This window comes from Poeciliopsis prolifica, unplaced genomic scaffold (genome assembly GCF_027474105.1).
Source record: "Poeciliopsis prolifica strain line A6 unplaced genomic scaffold, Auburn_PproV2 SCAFFOLD005, whole genome shotgun sequence".
Classification (NCBI taxonomy): Eukaryota; Metazoa; Chordata; class Actinopteri; order Cyprinodontiformes; family Poeciliidae; genus Poeciliopsis; species Poeciliopsis prolifica.
The window spans coordinates 10,587,501-10,605,311 of record NW_026562380.1 but is presented as its reverse complement, the minus strand read 5'-3'; the positions used below and the strand labels follow the sequence as shown (position 1 = coordinate 10,605,311).

Genomic DNA, 17,811 nt, shown 5'->3' with positions numbered 1-17,811 from the left:
CAAACCATGCAAACCCCTCCCACCCATAAAAAAAGAAAACAATCAAAAAACTAATTTAATACTTTTCCAGGCATAGTGACCTCACAATGAAATTATATATCATGGCTCAATATGTTTAAAGACTTCAGAGTTTTATGAAGTAGAGTTTCGCCATTTATATTAAAAACAAATATTCATTTATATATTATACACTGCTAAAAAAATAAAGGGAACGCTCAAATAACACATCCTAGATCTGAATGAATGAAATAAATATGAAAATAATTTCCACCTGTTGTCTATTCCATTTGCACAACAGCAGGTGAAATTGATTGTCAATCAGTGTTGCTTCCTAAGTGGACAGTTTGATTTCACAGAAGTTTGATTTACTTGGAGTTATATTGTGTTGTTTGAGTGTTCCCTTTATTTTTGTGAGCAGTATATATATCTTAAGTTGAAATCTTTTGTTAACCAGCACATTGCAATATTAAATTGTGATCCTGTGGTAACTAATAAGGAAAAACAAAGAAATTGCTCCCTCTTGTGGCAATAACATGCTTCTGCAATATGATCCATAGATGTACGTCACCCCGGACGCCAGGTGTCGCTGTACAATATACAGTGCCTGAATTAATCCAAACGGCTGCTCACCGCCTGTCACCACAGCGTGTAAACATTCACACACGGTACAAACCCGCGGTGAAACGCTAAGAGGTTCTGCAGAAGCCCTCTTATTTTGTTTTATTCATCAATAAACCTGAGCAGGGAGGGAGGCTGCCCGGGTAGTTCCGCTGTATGTTTACATGAATACAAAAAACAAAAAGGAGAAGCTGGTGGACGCTTTCATTGTGAGGTGGACCGAGGTACAGCAGCTAAAGGGGGGCTCGCCGAACCGCGATGGCAGCGGCGACTGTTGTGGAGGCCGATGCGGCGACAAGCGACGACGGAGCGGGTTTCTCCGACGTGCACAGCCGGGGATGGGATGAGTCCCAGCTCCGAAAATACTCGTTCCCAACCAAGCCCATTCCCCGGCTGTCTTCCACGGATCCCAGAGCGGAGACGCTCATGAACAACGAGGTAACGCGGCTGCAGGGTTAGGTCACTGGAACTATATTTTCATTTAAACAAACCTTTTCATTATAATTGAGAGAGTCATCGAATATTTAATGTGGAAAAATGCAAAAGCATAATAAAAGAAAGACGAGAGAGAAAATCCCACAACTCTCCAGACTTAATTCCTCATACAGCTTTCTAAAAACAAATAGAAATTTTTATGTATATTTTCTTCTATCTACACTGAGATGATCTTTTATGCGTTATTTAACTCTTTATATCTTGGGCTTATTATTTTAGAGGTCTGTACTTTCATTTTCTTGTTGAAAAAGGACGTTGTATTCCTGTTTGGAAAAGAAATGCCCCAGGTCCAGTCTCAACCTCTTTAGGTCCACAGCTGGACCTAAAGAGGTCTATTTAACAAAAGACCTGGTTTTTATTGCTAAATAATATATAAACGTAATGGTTTTAAATGTTTTACAAACAGGGAAAATCTGTCACGAGCAACAGTAGCCTCCAAAGCTTGGGACATAACTAAAACATTTCTTCATTCATACAAGTCTAACATGAGGTAAATATGAAAAAAGCATTTTTTAAATATATATGAAACACATAGTTGTTGTTGCTCCTGTGGCATGTCCTCGTGTAACTGGTTTACAAGAAAAATAAATCAGTCGTTGGGGTCATTAGTCTTGTATGCTTTTATACTTATGGGTCAAAAGCTGACACCACCTGTATTTGATGTCACAAATATGGGTGGTGTTGATTTGAGTTAGAAGATTCAGTGGAGAACATACGGACCATAACACCCAAATTATGTGGAGAGGAGTTTCTGTAACTGGTTTGCATAGTGGTGTGTAATTTGTATAAAAGCCTTTTTTATTTCTCTGTTTTTGGTTGCCAGTTTTCACACTGGACAAGTCAGAAATTGTTTACAGTGAATAAGTCTAATTTTAAAGCAAGATTAAGTAGTACTTTTTGTCTTTATTTCATTCAGTCAAAACTGAAGCCCGTTGAGTATCTAGGTCAGATAAATCCAGAGTATTGATCAGCAGCTTGAGTGCACCTGCTGAATCCAGTGTGGAGACAAATGGGTGTTTAGTCCTGAAGAGTTTACCTGGAACAGCTAAAAACAGATCTGAGAAGATTTTTTTTTTACTACTTAGATCAAATAAACCAAAAGAGTCAAGGGTAGCAAATGCAAATGCTTGCTCTTACTGATGAAAGTGTTAAATATTAAGTATTTCTATGTGGTGTAGTAAAATTTTTTCATAGGAACATTTTAGAATAAATACAAGCTGAACATTTCAAATATTTTTTTTATTTCATGCCATTTTATACTATATTTTCGTCCTGTTTTTTTTTTTTAAATAATCCTGCTGAGTTGAGCTTTTTTGTACATGAGGGATGAGGGTGACGCTGTTCTTTCAGCCAGCTGACTAGCAGTGCACATTAACAGATGGAGGCTCTGTTGATGTGCGCTGCTCTGAAACTCTTGATTTCTCTAACTCACTAGAAGTTAGAGATCTGTAAAAACGACATTTGAACACAACAGACATCCTTCATGTTACCGTTTTCACTGCCATTTGTTTTAACAGAAATACTTCACCTGGCAGGACGGACAGCCTTTGTTTACATTTCCCTTTGGGTCTGTCATTATTCATGAATGTGGTGTTTGAGTTTCAAATGAAATTTCGCCCATTTCACCTGTCTCCTAAAGGTTCCAGTGACTTATCTCTCATTTACTTAAGTTGGTGGTTTTCTGGTCTTCCTGGGGTTTTTATGATTCAAAGCTTGGAGAATTCTGGCACTGCTTTGATTCAACATGATATAGCATTAAGACTTAATAGTGCATTCTCTGCAAAGGACATTGTTCTCTTAGGATTTTAAAGAGAGTATGTTACTTGATTAAAAATGAAGTGGCCCAAGTTTGTCACTCAAATATTCACAAACACCCGGCTTCCATGAGCTGTTTGCATTGTCCCAAGGTTTATGTGTTGCTTAAGACTTTATGTTTTGTGTAATCCAAATGCAGATTACACAAAACAGGTTGCAAGAGATGCATGTTGCAACCTGGAGAATCACAGTCGATCCTCAAAAAGGGAGCAGGTTTCCTTTTCCTACCTTGCTTTATATGGCTCTGTTACACAAACCTACCACAATGTTCATCTCCTGAGAGCTGTTTTACAAGAATAGCTTTAATCACTGTGTAAAAGTGAACTCCTTTCTAAATGACCTTCAAAAACTGGCTCAAGTGATGCAAATGCAAACTTGAGCCAGTGCTGATTTAGCTGAATGTGAGCTTTTCCTGTGCTGACAAATGTGTCAAACATTCACCTCTAAATCCTTCCTGTTGGATCGTTTTCATTTGTTCAGACCCAAAACTCGATGAGCGTTTAAAAGGCAACACGACTTTAAATATTAGCAGGAGATTAAATATCAGATGTTAGGCTTGATGAATGGATTTTAAAGCTAGAAGTCAGGTAGTTTTTCCTCGTGGGATTCATTCTCTCTCAGCTGTTTACTTTCGTTAATAATTGAAAGCAGATCCAAGTTGGTATGAGGAAAGAAGGCGTCTTTGAACACCTGGCTGTTCTACATACAGGTTGTGTAAACTCATCACATTAAAGCTACCAGGCTAATCCCTGCGTCATTTCACCACGGAGCAGTACAGTCTGCTTCATCTACTGAGAAGTCGCGAAACATAATCTTTCACCGCCGCAGCTAATAATAAGCTGAAAAGCCAAACTCAAAGCAGACCGGGTGCGTCTGAACAGTCCTCCCTCCAACCCCATCATCTCCTCGCAGCCGCAGAGTTCAGCGTCCTCCGATGAAGTGAAACCGAGAGCCAGCGCAGGCAGCCGAGCCGCGGGAGCGCGCGCAGCCGGCTACGTTCGGTTTGTCACGTAGGCCTCCGAGCTCCGGGCGCGTGCGTGCGACCAAGCTCGCGTCTCACGTGCACGTAAAATCGCGAGATATATTTAAAATCGATTTGAAATCGATTTACACTTCCTTTGCATGATTTAAAGCGTGTACGTGACTGACTGTGTGAGACGGTTGTTGCGCAGCCTCGACGATGGCGAGCCTCATTTTCTGCTTGGGATGCAAAACATCAATTGCTTCAGTTCATATCTGATTATTGGGAAATTGACTGAAAAATAAGCAGCAACACATGAAATGCTTTTGAATGTCCCGTTTTTACAATTCATTGAGTAATTGACATTTGTAAAACAATGTTCACTGTATTTTCCATGTAATGTGCCCCTTATGTAGGGTTTTCTTGCTGCTGCTTTTAATTAAACATGTGTGCTAGGCAGGTAGATTGGAGTTTACAGGTACTACAGTAGAGCATGCATTTCATTTTAAAAGCTAAAGTTTTGGGACAGTTCTTGCCCCTCAGCTTTTTTGTGAAACCTGGAAAAAGTGCTTGAGCCCAAATATGAGAAGGAAATAAAGCTCAATTGCCCCCAAAAGATAAACTTTTAACTGATCTGAACCTTTAACCTGAACCTTATTTGGGCTTAGAATAAATGTGACTTGTAAAATAAATGTTACTTGAAAGTTCAAGTTTATTACTATAACATTTTATTTATCTTTGCATGAATACCAGGCACAAAGAACATTCAGCTTTTAAAGCACTCTCAATATGATTAGAGCAAAAATGACAGAACGTACTGGTAGCCGATTGGAAGAGTTTTGATCTTACAAGCAAGTATTTTTTCCCCCCATACTTTGTCTTATTCCATGCATTTTTGTCATAATTAGAGTAATAATGAAAATAAAGTGCACTAATTAACACCCGCCACCCCCAACAAAATACAATCGCGTTTTCAAACACGTCACTATTACGTGATACAGCGTGTTGTCCTTCAATAGATTTACTGTAAGCAGGTTTATTTACTGTTAACAGAATGTGCTTCAGATTCTTTCTCATATTCAGATGATTAAAAAGTATAACATGACATTAATGTTAGAAGAGTTGCTATTTCTGACATGGCTGCACTGACAGCAGAAACATTATTTCAATGTTTCTGCTCACGTCAGTGTATTTGCTCCAGATGTCACTATAATCTATTACCAGTGTATAAATGCATGTCAATAAAAGTTATCAAGTTTTATTGGACATCTTCTAGACTTAACCAACGTTTAAATGTTTGAAAATAACTTCTGTTATTAAGTAAAGTTTGGCTTTACCCCCCTCTGAGCTCATCTGATATTTCACTGAACTGTTTTCTGTTATTTATGTTTTGTTATTGTTTATATTTTTGATTTGGTTATTTTTTAACGGGAACACAGCCTGTCGTCCAAAATCCATACCTTTTAAGATGGTTTTGTAAGGATGAGAAATTAACTAAATATGCCTTAAGTCAAAAGTAACTAATTATGAAATGTGACAAAGAAAACAACTTTAAAAGATCATAAATTAGATCTTCTTAGCATTGAGGTGTATAGCAACCACCATTCTTTGTTGTAATATTTCAACAAAGTATTCCTGATCTTCTTCCAGGAACCGGTGGTTTTAACGGACACCAACCTCGTATATCCAGCGCTGAAGTGGGACATCCCATACCTCCTGGAAAACATTGGAAATGGAGACTTCTCTGTTTACAGTTCGGAGAACCACAAATTTCTCTACTATGATGAGAAGAAAATGTGTAACTTTATGGACTTTGTTCCCAAGTCTCGTCGAGTGGACATGAAATTCTCTGAGTTTGTGGATACCATGCAAAAACGAGAAGAAGAGGGAGGAGAGGATAGGTAAGTTGTTAGACGTGATGTGAGAAATGCACATTTCTGCGGTTTTAACCGCCAAAAGTATTGAGGAATAGATATGCCTGTGACAGAACCAGTGACTAAGCACTTATGTGATGAAGGCTTATTTCTGTAACTTGACTGATCTGGCAGCTCATACTCAGATCAGATACCAAAGAGACACCCGCTTTTAACTCGCTGACCCTTAAAGTAGTTATTTAGTATAATTTCCACTTGTATTAATGCAATTCCCCCCACCTTCAAGTATTGGCAAACAGTGATTTATTTATTTTTTACACTCTTGTTTACACCATTTTTAATGCCAGCAGGACCAGGGCTTGTTTTTCAGCCCTCTGCATGTGAAACTGCATGACTCATACTTAAAGCATGTCTCTTTCCTCATGTGTTTCAAGAGTCTATTTGCAGCAAACCCTGAATGACACAGTAGGAAAGAAGATTGTTGTTGATTTTCTTGGTTTCAACTGGAACTGGATCAATAGACAGCAAGCCGCGCTGAACTGGGGACCGCTGACGTCCAACTTGCTGCTGGTTGGCATGGAGGGTGAGCCTCTCATTTCCTCCCTATAATCCATAATAGCCTGAATGGCAGAATAGCGATATTGCAGAATACTGGTATAAGTGCCCTGAGTATTCAGGGTGTATTCAGGGTATGTACTCATCGCTCTGAATACACCATGTCTGTCTGTGAAACATGTCTGTGTATTCAGCACCAGGACAGGGAAGTTGCCTAAATCTGAGGGGAAAATGGATGAAGTTAAATGTAGGGCAGTCCTGAACAAAACAAGTTAGACGTTCACCTTCCTGCATGACAGTGACCCAAAACATAAAGCCAGATCTAGATCAATTATTTGTCTGAGAAGAACTCAGTTCTGATGTCAATACAATCCATGGCAAGGCTTGGGAAAACTAATTTTTGCTAATTCTCTCCATCCAGTTTGACTGAGATGTGCAGAGCTGGTAGAAACAGTCACTCAAATGTGTAGGTGAAGTGAAAGGTAGTTTTTATTTGTATATATATATATATATATATATATATATATATATATATAAAGTAAATAACATAATCCATTTTCCTTTAGCTTCTGCTCCATCACACAAGATGCCAAAGATATATCTATTTTACTGTCTTCAAGCCTCATAGGTTTTCTTTTTTTCACATTACTGTATGTGTTTATCATTTTTTTTCAGGCAATGTGACACCAGCACATTATGACGAACAGCAGAACTTCTTTGCACAGATAAAAGGCCATAAAAGATGCATCCTCTTCCCCCCAGACCAGTTTGAGTGTCTCTATCCTTACCCTGTCCATCATCCGTGTGACAGACAGAGCCAAGTAAGTTAAGCTGCTTACGTAATTTAAGGTTTGGCTAATTTTGCTGATAGGCTTGTTCATATTTTTTCACCAACGTTTCTTCTATTTTAGGTTGATTTTGATAACCCTGACTATGAGAAGTTTCCAAATTTTAAAAACCTTGTTGGCTATGAAGCTGTTGTGGGACCTGGAGATGTTCTCTACATCCCTATGTATTGGTAAGATGTGCTTCCCCCTAGATTTAAAAGAAAAATAATATTATCAGAATAGCAGGTTTTCTCCCTTTCACCATTTTTGAAAACCTTTTTGATCTTTGTACTTTCAACCGTCAAAGAGTTCACACGTCAGTTCGTCTATTACTTTATCAACGGAATATGCAGCACCAGATGAAAATAGCCTTCGCTTTGATTGCCTCCTGTAATTAGAGTCTGCTGCTTCCAGTGATGTTACCTGAAACTGTATCACTCAAGGTGGAAGCCATATATCAAACCCAGCTGAGCTCACTAAGCACACACTAACCTCAGAAAGGCAGTGATTCTGTACCAGTTGAGTGCACCGTTTCATTTAGTTTTTCTCAGGAAAACCAGATGTATTGCATTCCTACATGAAGGAGTTTTTAGGTGCACAGAAAACATTTCTGAGAATGTTGGGGTGGAGCACCCTTAGTGTAGTTGACCTCCAAATATGTGGAAATATTACCACTACCTTCCAGGTGCTGTTTTAGCAGGATTGTGCAAACACCAGGCTGTATGAACACTAAGATATTGTGCAAAGTGTTAAAGCTCACTTGTCCTCTTGCAGTCCTGATTTGCTAAAAAGAGAAAACTTTTATTTTGGAAAAGTTGAAAGATTTTTCTTTAAAAATGTTTGAGTATACTCAGTTGTCAGATTATTCAAATTAAATATTGTATAAAATCTTGGTAAGCAAATGGTTACAATTTCTAAGTGTTTTTATGTTTTGCTGTTGATTAAAAGAAATTCTACATTTAAACACACTTGGATTGGTTTTGCAACCTGTGATGTAAATTTCACTTTAAAATAGAAAAAAAAGTGATGTGTTTCCAGTTTTTAGTCAATCATATTTTTCTTGGTTTTGAAGGTGGCATCACATCGAGTCATTGTTGAACGGCGGAGTCACTGTCACAGTTAACTTCTGGTACAAAGTACGTATATTTGAATCATCACATTGCTGTCGCACAATGCATAACTTTCCCACTTCACTTCTTTTGTACCTGCATTTCTTTTCTTTAGGGAGCTCCAACACCAAAGAAGATAGAGTACCCTCTGCGAGCTCATCAAAAAGTTGCTATCATGAGGAATATTGAGAAAATGCTTGGAGAAGCACTTGGAGATCCCCATGAGGTAAATGCTTAGTTTTAAGCCAGCCATCAAACGAAGCTAGAGCTATCATCTGAGCTCCGTCTGCACATGAATGTCACATTGTCCGTTTCTAGAATATTTAAATAGGACCTATATTTAGGTCACTAGTTACATTGGAATCCCTCAGGCATCCTGACCCTCCCAACAACCCAGTTCCAGTGAATATTCATGGCTAACTTGATTTTTGTACTGTGGAAATGCCATTTAGAACAGAGTTACATCAGATGTAACTCTATGATCGTCCTGCTGTGAAACCCTCTGTTTTCTCCCCTGCAGGTCGGGCCGTTACTAAAATCAATGATCAAAGGGCGATATGACCAGGGCCTCAGTTAGAGCTCCAACGTTGTAACTGCTGAATGGACTGCTCCACAAACTGTTTGCATGTGAAGTGTGTGTCTGTGTGTTTTTTTTTTTTTTTTTTAGTGTGCATTCTGTCATTGGAGCTAAGTGACAGTGCGTGGCCGTAATCAGCCATAATGAAATAATTCAGTTTCGGTCTCAGAACACCGTGATCATAACAACTGCGCCGAGTAAAGGAAGAAAAATGAATCAAACCATTGGGATTTCATCCAACTTGAAGATGGTTGTTTTGCTGTTGGAGAGAAGAAATGAGGACACTTCCTTGAATCAGTGTTTCCTTAAGTCTTACAATTTCTGCTTTTGGCCTTAAGTTTTAATATTTGTATCTGCGAGGAAACAGACTTTAGAGAACATATAAAGAGATACCTTCTCTATAAGGAATAAACAGTTGCAGCTCAATATTAAGTTCTTATAGCAAAACAACTTTAGAAATGAGCGTTCTAAGATAATTTATCTATATTAGGTAATTTCGTACTAATGTGCAGTCATTTATTAGCAAGACTGGCCATGATTTCAAAGTATCAAAATCAGTTGCTATATGATGATGATAAATGGCTGAGAAAGAGAGGATGCCTCGGAAAGTAATACTTTTTATAAATGCTTTTGGTTGTCTTTAATTTGTATCTTAAGTGCTTCATTGGATTTGCAGCCAAGAAATCCAGTAAGAGGATTGCTGAAAATAAATGTTGCAACTTTAGTTGCTAGTACTAGTTTCTCTTAAATGGTAATTACACCAAGTTAAAAGGTACAAATAATAATTATATTCTACCAGTTGACTGAACTTGTGAGACCAAGTGCTGGCATGAAGCTTTGTAAAAGCAAATGTTGCGAAGCTTAAAGCGCCATCTACTGGTCAGATTTGAAATAGCTTGTTAAGCTGTCCCATTTTTTTAGAATAGGAAACTAGAAATGTAATCAGTAAGCAATATTTAGGCTCCATTATTGTAATCTTGAAGTTATCAATGATCTGACATACACTTGTTTTGACCTTTTTTTCACAGCCTGTGTAAAGGTAAAGGCTAGTCAGCCTTTAACTTACTCTAAATGTTTCTTTTATGGTCTCTAGGACAGGTCGATACAAGAGTTTCTTTGCTTCTAATGTTTCTGAGAAGTTTTTTGATGCTTCAGATCCGAGTGAAACAAGAAGCATAATATTGTGTGGCGTGCCAAACAAATTGAGCTCCATGTTCAGAAAGTTGGTTGACACAGATTTTCTTGTTAACTGATGGTGTGCATATGTATATTTTACTAATTGCACTCCATTAAATGGTTTTAATTCATGTGTAAAAAATGATCTGGGTGGGTTTTTTTATGTGAATTGTTTACTGAATGCATTTGCCTGATACATGGCAAAAAAAAAGAAGGTGATGTTAAACTTTTCTATTATGGTGAATGTGTTTGTTTTCACTTTGGCATTAAAAGGTGTAAATTTGAAATTGTTACCGTTTTATTTTATGTCAAGTCTATTCAATGATTCAGTTTTCAATATAAAATACTTTTCTTTAAGATTGAGGTGTTTGGGGTTTTTTTTTTGTCAGACAAGAAAAGGACTCAAGATCAGGAATTGATTTAGACCTGCCAAATAAGAAATGAAGTATCTTATATTCAGTTTGTAAAAATAAGTTTTGGTTGGTTGTTTGTTTGACATTTTAGATCCAGCTCAAGAACTGATCCGTTCAAAAGGTAAAGTTGGCTCTAAGACAAACTGTTGGTAAAATGCTTCTTTGAACTTTTGAATAACCACCTTTAATCAGTGAGTCGAAAGTCAAAATACTGATTAGAAGAACTTCACAATTGTGGAACAAATTGTGAGAAACCTTTTTCTTTAATACAAAACCGCATTTATTAAGCATTAATAGGTTTTTGTCATTTAGAAAATGGGAAGAGGACCAAAAAAAAAAAGATTCTGGAAAACAATTTTTTTCAAACTCAATTTTTGTTTTGAAAATGAAAACTGAAAATGAAAACGCAAAATCCACACTTTCCAAGACTACATATGAACCGAACCCTGTCAGATGGCAATATGTAGACTGAAATGGTCCATTCTGATTGACCTAAATAACTTGCATTGAGTTCTGTGAGAACCTAAACAGGAAGCATATGGTACTCTACAAAATGTATTTACTATAAATTACCAGGAGATTTTTGAAGCCATGGTAGAAAAGGAGAAAAAGAAAATTAGTGAACAGTTTCAGATAAGTCCGCTCCATGCTTTACATAATACCATTGCATGATAAATATAACATCACATCACCTGAAAACCCAGTTCTGTTAAACTACATTCAGGGAAACAATATATCACAGGTTTCAAATAGCTGCATATTACTTACAACAAATAGGAGCGGAATATAAATACTAAATCCTGGAAAAGAAAATTGGGTCAGCTTATTTGTCCTAAATGTACAACTAAAGAATAAAAGAGATCACTCATTTTTTACAACAGTCTCGGGTGAAGCAAAATTCACATACAAACACAAATGAGATGAGAACCACAGCAGTATTATGTTTACCTGAAAGCACACAACCTTAAATCCTCATTAATGCAATCCAGTTTCCAAAACGTTGCAAAGAAAGAGAACTAAAATGATGATTTGCAAACCCTGTAGAATCCCCAATGTGCAGATCTGTTTTACATTCTCTTGAACATAAAACTGCTTAGAGGCCAACAACTAGATGTTTGGAGTAGATTATTTTTGTTTTACTTTAAACTACCAACACCCTTCCCTCAATTTAGAATTACCTAAAATGTCTTAACATTTTTATGTGCATCGTTTTTGGATCTACAGTTTAAATTTTTGTTCAAATCTACAAGCATAAATAATTCTCCCTCTTTGTAGCAATTTCTAAGTAAATAATAAAAGCAGCAGTTAAAAATTGCCCAAAACAAACATGGATCACTTTCACATAGCAATTTCCTTTATACAACACATGCAGAATTATCAGTTATGATTATTCACTATAGTAGATATAGTTAATAATCCTATATCCACCAGGACCTTGCAGTAAGAAGGTCCTGGGTTCAATTCCCAGCCCAGGTTCTTTCTGCAAGGAGTTTGCATGTTCTCCCTGTGCATGTGTGGGTTCTCTCCAGGTTCCTCCCACAGTCCAGATTAACTGGTCTCTAAATTTTCCTTAAGTGTGCATGTGTGTGTGTGTGTGCATGGTTGTTTGTCCTGTCTCTCTGTGTTGCCCTGCAATGGATTTACAACCTGTCCAGGGTCAGTAAATGTCTTGCTGGAGACAGGAACCAGAAACCCTCCTGACCCACTGGGGACAAGGGTGTAAAGAAAATGGATGGATCATTAACTGTGTGCTTGAGGCTAAGAAAATCTGATAACACTTAAGCTTGTAGTGTGCACACAAAGACCAAAGGAGACTACATTTTTGCCAGAGAGAAAGTCAGGAATGGAGAAAACCTTCCACAGACCAATGTAGCAGCTCACTGAAGTTATTTTAGTCAACAGGGCTAAGACTAGCAATTAGGGGGAATTTCCAAGTTCCAGTATTTGAACACTCTGTCGGAAAGGACTAAAAATTCAATGGGTGTTTTGTTTTTCACAATTACATATTATCTAAAAAATAAGAAGAAAAAAAAGAAACAATAAAGATTATTTAAATTAAATATGGATATCAAATATGTAATTTCTGTTTTAAAGTATATAAAATGCTTAGGGCACGTTTGCAAATCATTATCCTGCACATCTTATGCAGTCAGCCAACATTTTTTGGAAACTTAGATGCAATGGATTTAAGATTCTGCATATCGAACCACTTATATATCAAAAATAAATATTCTGGACTTTAAAACGAGGCCCATCAGGTTCATATTTCACTATTTGGGGGATACCCACAATCCTCTATTCTGGTATTCTACACAAAAAGGTGTTATAGCACATCCATCTCTAGAAAAATGTATTTACTGTGCAGCAAACTTAGGTATTAATTTTGCTTTCTAGTAAACCCTAAATTCCTACAAGAAAGACATTTTTTTAAATATTTGTTCTACAGTGTGGAACAGTGCAAGAAATAAATTAATCTGTGTGAATCTGTCAGATGTAATAAAGTTTTGGGGCAGCGCAAACTGCGTTTAACCTCAAGGCTTCAACAAAATCTTGATGAAAACTTAAGGAAAAAATACACTAAGACCTGTAATGTTCAGAACAAACTTCAACAGCACCACTTATTTACAAAGATGATGAAAGAAATGTTCACAAGTTAATGTTATAATCATGGATCCACATTTTCCCAAAAAAAGAAGAAAGAAAAAGAGCTGTCAGTGCGACATCAGACCTGCTGAGGTGGCCAAAACAAATCAGATAGGCTGTTTGTTACACAAACAAGAACACAACAGACCGACTTAAAAAAAGAGACAAAAAAGATGAAAAACAACATCGGTGCAACTTAAAAAACAACGGCTTAATCCAAGGCATGATGGTTAGTAACATTTTAAAAATAAGCCACTGCCACACTGAAGAATGCTTCCTAATACTTGGGGGTTTGAGGGAATAAATCAAGTTTTGGTTGAAGGACTTGGATAAAGAAGAAGTAGTGTAAACAATGCTGTCACTATCTGCTCTTACAGTGCTGTGCTCGTCATCAATGGAACCTGTACTTTCGGGCCGGTTTCAGGTTGACGTAGGTCTTCTTCATGTCGTCTGTCTCGTTTTTCTTCACAAGTTGATATCGCTCTCCTTTTGTTGTCACCACCTGGTTACCGTGGTAGCGAACAAGCTTCTTTGGAGCCTGATGAAAGGGGAAAAAAACTGTTTTAGTGCACAATACAAAGAATCGTATAAAAAAGGGAATATTCCCAGAATCATACGTCTTTGGGAGCAACGGGTCGATGGGTTTTGTTATCTTCCTCACTGTCCACTAGCATGTACCTGCAGAATTCAGATGGAACACGTTGATAAGCTTGTGAGGATATTTCTGATCAACAACCATAATGCTAATAGTTTCACTTACTTCTCTAGGATGCTCTCTTTAAGTTTCTGGTCAGCAAGTGAGGAAATGCTCTTCCCTTGGTTTACCTGAAGCGTCAGAATAAGATGAGTTTAGTTGTTTATAGTTCTGTGTAGACATACTCCTGTCTCTTACCAGTTTTTATTTACGCTACAAATAGAAACGTGAATGGTTTTCAAGTTACGGACCGTATTGCATCATTAAGAGTTGAAAATTTACATCCTGATTTCCTTTGAAATTACTGGGAATGGGAATGATTTTCCAGCCAAACTTCCAGGCTGGCCTTGAGCCACTTAGCAAAGAAGAATGTGAAAATCTTCTGCCTCTATATGTGCAAAGCTGGTAGAGAACTTTCCTAAAAAAATATGCAGCTGTAATTTTGGTGAACGAAAGATAACTCAGTAGGCTGAAGGTTTCTAAGCGTCTTTTTCTTTCATTTCAACATTAAGCACAGCTTTTTGTTTGTCTGTCAAAATGGCAATCAAATAACATGACATAATCAATAGATTTATGGGCCATGAATTCTTTTGCAAGCACTGCAGCTTAAAGACGTTAGAAATTGATGAAGCAAAACGTTTCTCTGTGACAGAGAGGCCTACATTAATAGGAGTGGGGCTGAGCTGGACGTCCCCCTCTATGATAAGGCGCACTGCTTCCTCCATGTCTCCTTTGGCGATGGAAAGAGCGCTGCGAGCTTCGGACAAACTGCACTTTGGGAACATCTCCAGGAGGTGCTGCTCTTGGGACTCCCACTCAGATGCTGACAGCTAAAACAAAAAGGCCACATTTATGGTTTGAATTTGCATAGTTAAAATTAAAGAGCTATTTTAAAGCTTGAAGAAGTCAGTGCTAATGTGTGTTGGCTTGTTAACCTTGGCTGTAGCGCCCTCTGTCTGTGGCTTAAGGCACGGAGGTTCTTGTCCTGGTTCTGGCTGACTGGTCAGGGCATTGAGTTTCAAAGAAACCTCTTCTGTCCCTGTCTTAGGCACACTGTTTTCTTTAAAATTTAACATAAGATAAAGTTTAATGCTTTGCTTGTGAAACAGGCTTGCCACAAAGTTATCACTTAGAAAAATAGAAACGAACACTTACCCGATGTCCGAGCAGTGGCCAGTTTTGAAGCCAGACTGAACATCATTTCACAGACTTTGACACTGGAGCGTAAACAAAATCATCTTTAATCAACATCAGTTGTCAGCAGCACAGCTGACCGGTCTTGCTTTTGCATGATCAGAACAGAGGCCGTGTTACCTGTCTATTTCGGCAAACCCGGGTATGTAGGCTTCCAGCATTTCTCCAAAGACCTCCACATCAAAATTCTCCTCAACGCTTTGCTGGGACCCCAGGTCCTCCAGGACCCCAGTGATGTATGACAGAAGAACATCATCCAGTGTGCTGCAGGATTAAAAAACTAAATCTTAGTTTACAAAAAAATATATATATAAATAACCCCCCCCCCCCCCCCACAAATGTAAACTTTCAAATCTAATGGAAAAAATGTTAAACTTCTTGAGTCCATTTGAGAAGCTGTGTGAAAATCTCTAATTTATAGTGTATAAACTATTTTTTTTATTGTGAATTTTTAAGATGAGCTCACAGAGTGAATGAAATTTATTTAGAAGGTTATAGCTTTTGCTGGTAGTACTGCCACATTTACTCACTATAGCTCTGGCTAAATACCATCATTGTTTTTGCAACGTCTCCCATGTCATGGAAGACATTGTTGGTAAACTGGAGAGCTCATTCAGCATCCTCGGTGCTTGTTGTTTTCCCAGTCCTGATAAAGTCTATGGGGTAACCAGAAGCTCAGGGATAATAGGTATAAACTAACACTGCAAATGAACCAAAAATGTGTTGTTGTTGTTGTTAAGCATAGTAAGTCTGGAGAGCTTTCTCACCTGAGATCTGCATCGGGAATGTACGTCTGGATAAATTCGTGCAGGGCACTGTGGATGATTTTGTGGAGGTCCATGCTGTTCTCCCGGTGCTATAAAGCGACACACAGAATATGATCAGAGTATTCATGCGGTACAGCAGCCAGCGACAAAAATAACCAAGCTTCGCGTTGGTCATTTAATTTAAAGTTGTCACTAATCTATCAAGTACGGTTGCAGACTAAGACTTTAATGGAGGTGTTACAAACCCCGTCTTCCCGAAAGCTTTGTGCTCACAGTTTGGAATGTTGACGCTAATCCTCCAGCTATCTTATGTAAATGTCGAGCAGCATTTGAATAACATGATGACCTCTTTTGTGTTAGCTTTGTTGTCCTGTTAGCACATTAGAGAGCTAATGGTCATTACAGCGGCTACGTTATCAAAATATAAACCGCTTACAAAGGTCTCTGTAAATAATATAAGCATGTTAATGGTATTGCACTCGTCAATGTCAAGCAAACAACGTACTGCACGTAAAAAAGCTAAAGATTATATAATAGATATAACGGAGAACTAGCACTGTTAGCTAACAAAAACAAGCAGCAAGCGACCCAAGGAATTGCAGTTGCCTTGGTAACTGTAACCTGAGTTATTTAAAACTGGACGATTTTGACGGTGTAAAACTTACCGTGTCAGAGATTATGGATACATGAAGTTTGCAGTTTCCCCCCAGATGTGTGAAAGGGGAAGACGGACAGTGCAGAGGTTATGCAGGCTCGATATACCTCGTTAGCCCGCACGATTCAAAACGTCGAATACGTCACTTCCTCTAAGTGTAAACAGCGAGGCCCATCAGGGATAGGCTAAAGGTGCGAAAGAGACACACGCACACACACACACACACACACACACACACACACACACACACACACACACACACACACAAACACACACACACACCACACACACATCCCCCCCCTCTCTCTCTCACACACACACACACCTACTAAGGCATGCCACTCGGTTTTACTGACATCGTGGGGATTCCTACACACGTCTACATCCCAGAATAACACAAGAACCAAACTCTTGAAGCACTTTCATCCCCAAAGCTACCTGAATGACCCAAACCAAGAACTTCTGGGTTCTGGAACTCAATAAAAGGATGTATAATTTCATACATAGATCTCTCTTCTGCTTTTGTTTCCTATGTTTGGTAAAATAGTCACATCAGTAAATTGTCTGCGAAAAGAAAAAAAAAACATGAATAATACATGAATAATCATAATAAATGAATAAGAATTAAAAATAATAGTGGATAAATAGCTTAAGACCAAATGCAAAAATGAAATCATATACAAATCTATTAATCTCATGTTAAGTAAATAAAAAAATATTACTTTTTATTTAAGTATTTTATGTCAGCTTGAGTTATGCAGAACAGATCTGATCATTGCTATGGAAACGATCAGAAGCAAGAGGTTGCGGCTGAAGTCCAGTGAGGTCACTGATGAGGTCATAGATGACATTTACATCACAATAGATCAAAGAGGTTCTGATGCTTAAATGATTGAATCTGAAAGCATCAGCCAGATGAAGATACTGGAGCATCAGAGTAGAGCGTCATAATTACACAGCAGAACCATGTTTGGCCTAGCTAAAGCATTCGTCCCTTTTCTCATCCCCCTCGGTTGGGGCATTGGCTATGCTGTTACCACCAGCATGCAGAAGCTCACGGACCAGTACTTTTCCGGGAAGGATTCGAAAGAAAACGCCAATCAACGTGGAGAGGAGGATTTGCTCTGGAAGGGTCCAACACCCACTTCCACAGAACAGACCGACCCGGAGGGGGAGGTTTGTCGTGAAGCGGGTGTGAGTGGGACCTCGGCCTCTATCCCTTCAAGGACCGTCCATACAGAGGACAACACCACTGCCTCTGAGCAAACCTGCCCGGCTGGGGAGGTTTGCTCAGAGCAGACAACTGGTGTGGTGGACTCTGTGCCAGACAGCCCTGAGGGGATTCCGACTGTCGACGAACAAACTGACCCGGCGGGGGAAGTTTGTTCAGAGACGGCGGAACATGAGGGCGAGGGCGCGGTTGTAGAGAAGTCTCCCC

The 17,811-nt window shown here is 38.5% G+C and overlaps 2 protein-coding genes across 3 annotated transcripts; one reads left to right on the top strand and one right to left on the bottom strand.

The window, feature by feature from the left end:
• Positions 1-636: 636 nt before the first annotated feature.
• Positions 637-10,364, top strand: hif1an (hypoxia inducible factor 1 subunit alpha inhibitor). Its single transcript, XM_055029814.1, has 8 exons — positions 637-1,056; positions 5,540-5,790; positions 6,198-6,346; positions 6,994-7,139; positions 7,230-7,336; positions 8,218-8,281; positions 8,370-8,480; positions 8,775-10,364. The coding sequence occupies exons 1-8, from the start codon at positions 877-879 to the stop codon at positions 8,829-8,831; spliced, it is 1,065 nt and encodes a 354-aa protein (XP_054885789.1). The 5' UTR covers positions 637-876; the 3' UTR covers positions 8,832-10,364.
• A 449-nt stretch (positions 10,365-10,813) lies between these two features.
• Positions 10,814-16,513, bottom strand: cuedc2 (CUE domain containing 2). Of its 2 annotated transcripts, none has more exons than XM_055029819.1 (9): positions 16,384-16,513; positions 15,719-15,807; positions 15,072-15,215; positions 14,913-14,974; positions 14,693-14,817; positions 14,420-14,587; positions 13,824-13,888; positions 13,681-13,741; positions 10,814-13,601 (listed from the first exon to the last, which is right to left on the bottom strand). In XM_055029819.1, the coding sequence occupies exons 2-9, from the start codon at positions 15,790-15,792 to the stop codon at positions 13,455-13,457; spliced, it is 846 nt and encodes a 281-aa protein (XP_054885794.1). In that variant the 5' UTR covers positions 15,793-15,807; positions 16,384-16,513; the 3' UTR covers positions 10,814-13,454. The 2 variants fall into 2 exon arrangements, with proteins under 2 accessions (XP_054885794.1, XP_054885795.1); XM_055029820.1 differs by lacking the exon at positions 16,384-16,513 and adding an exon at positions 15,964-16,313.
• Between the last annotated feature and the right edge of the window lie 1,298 nt (positions 16,514-17,811).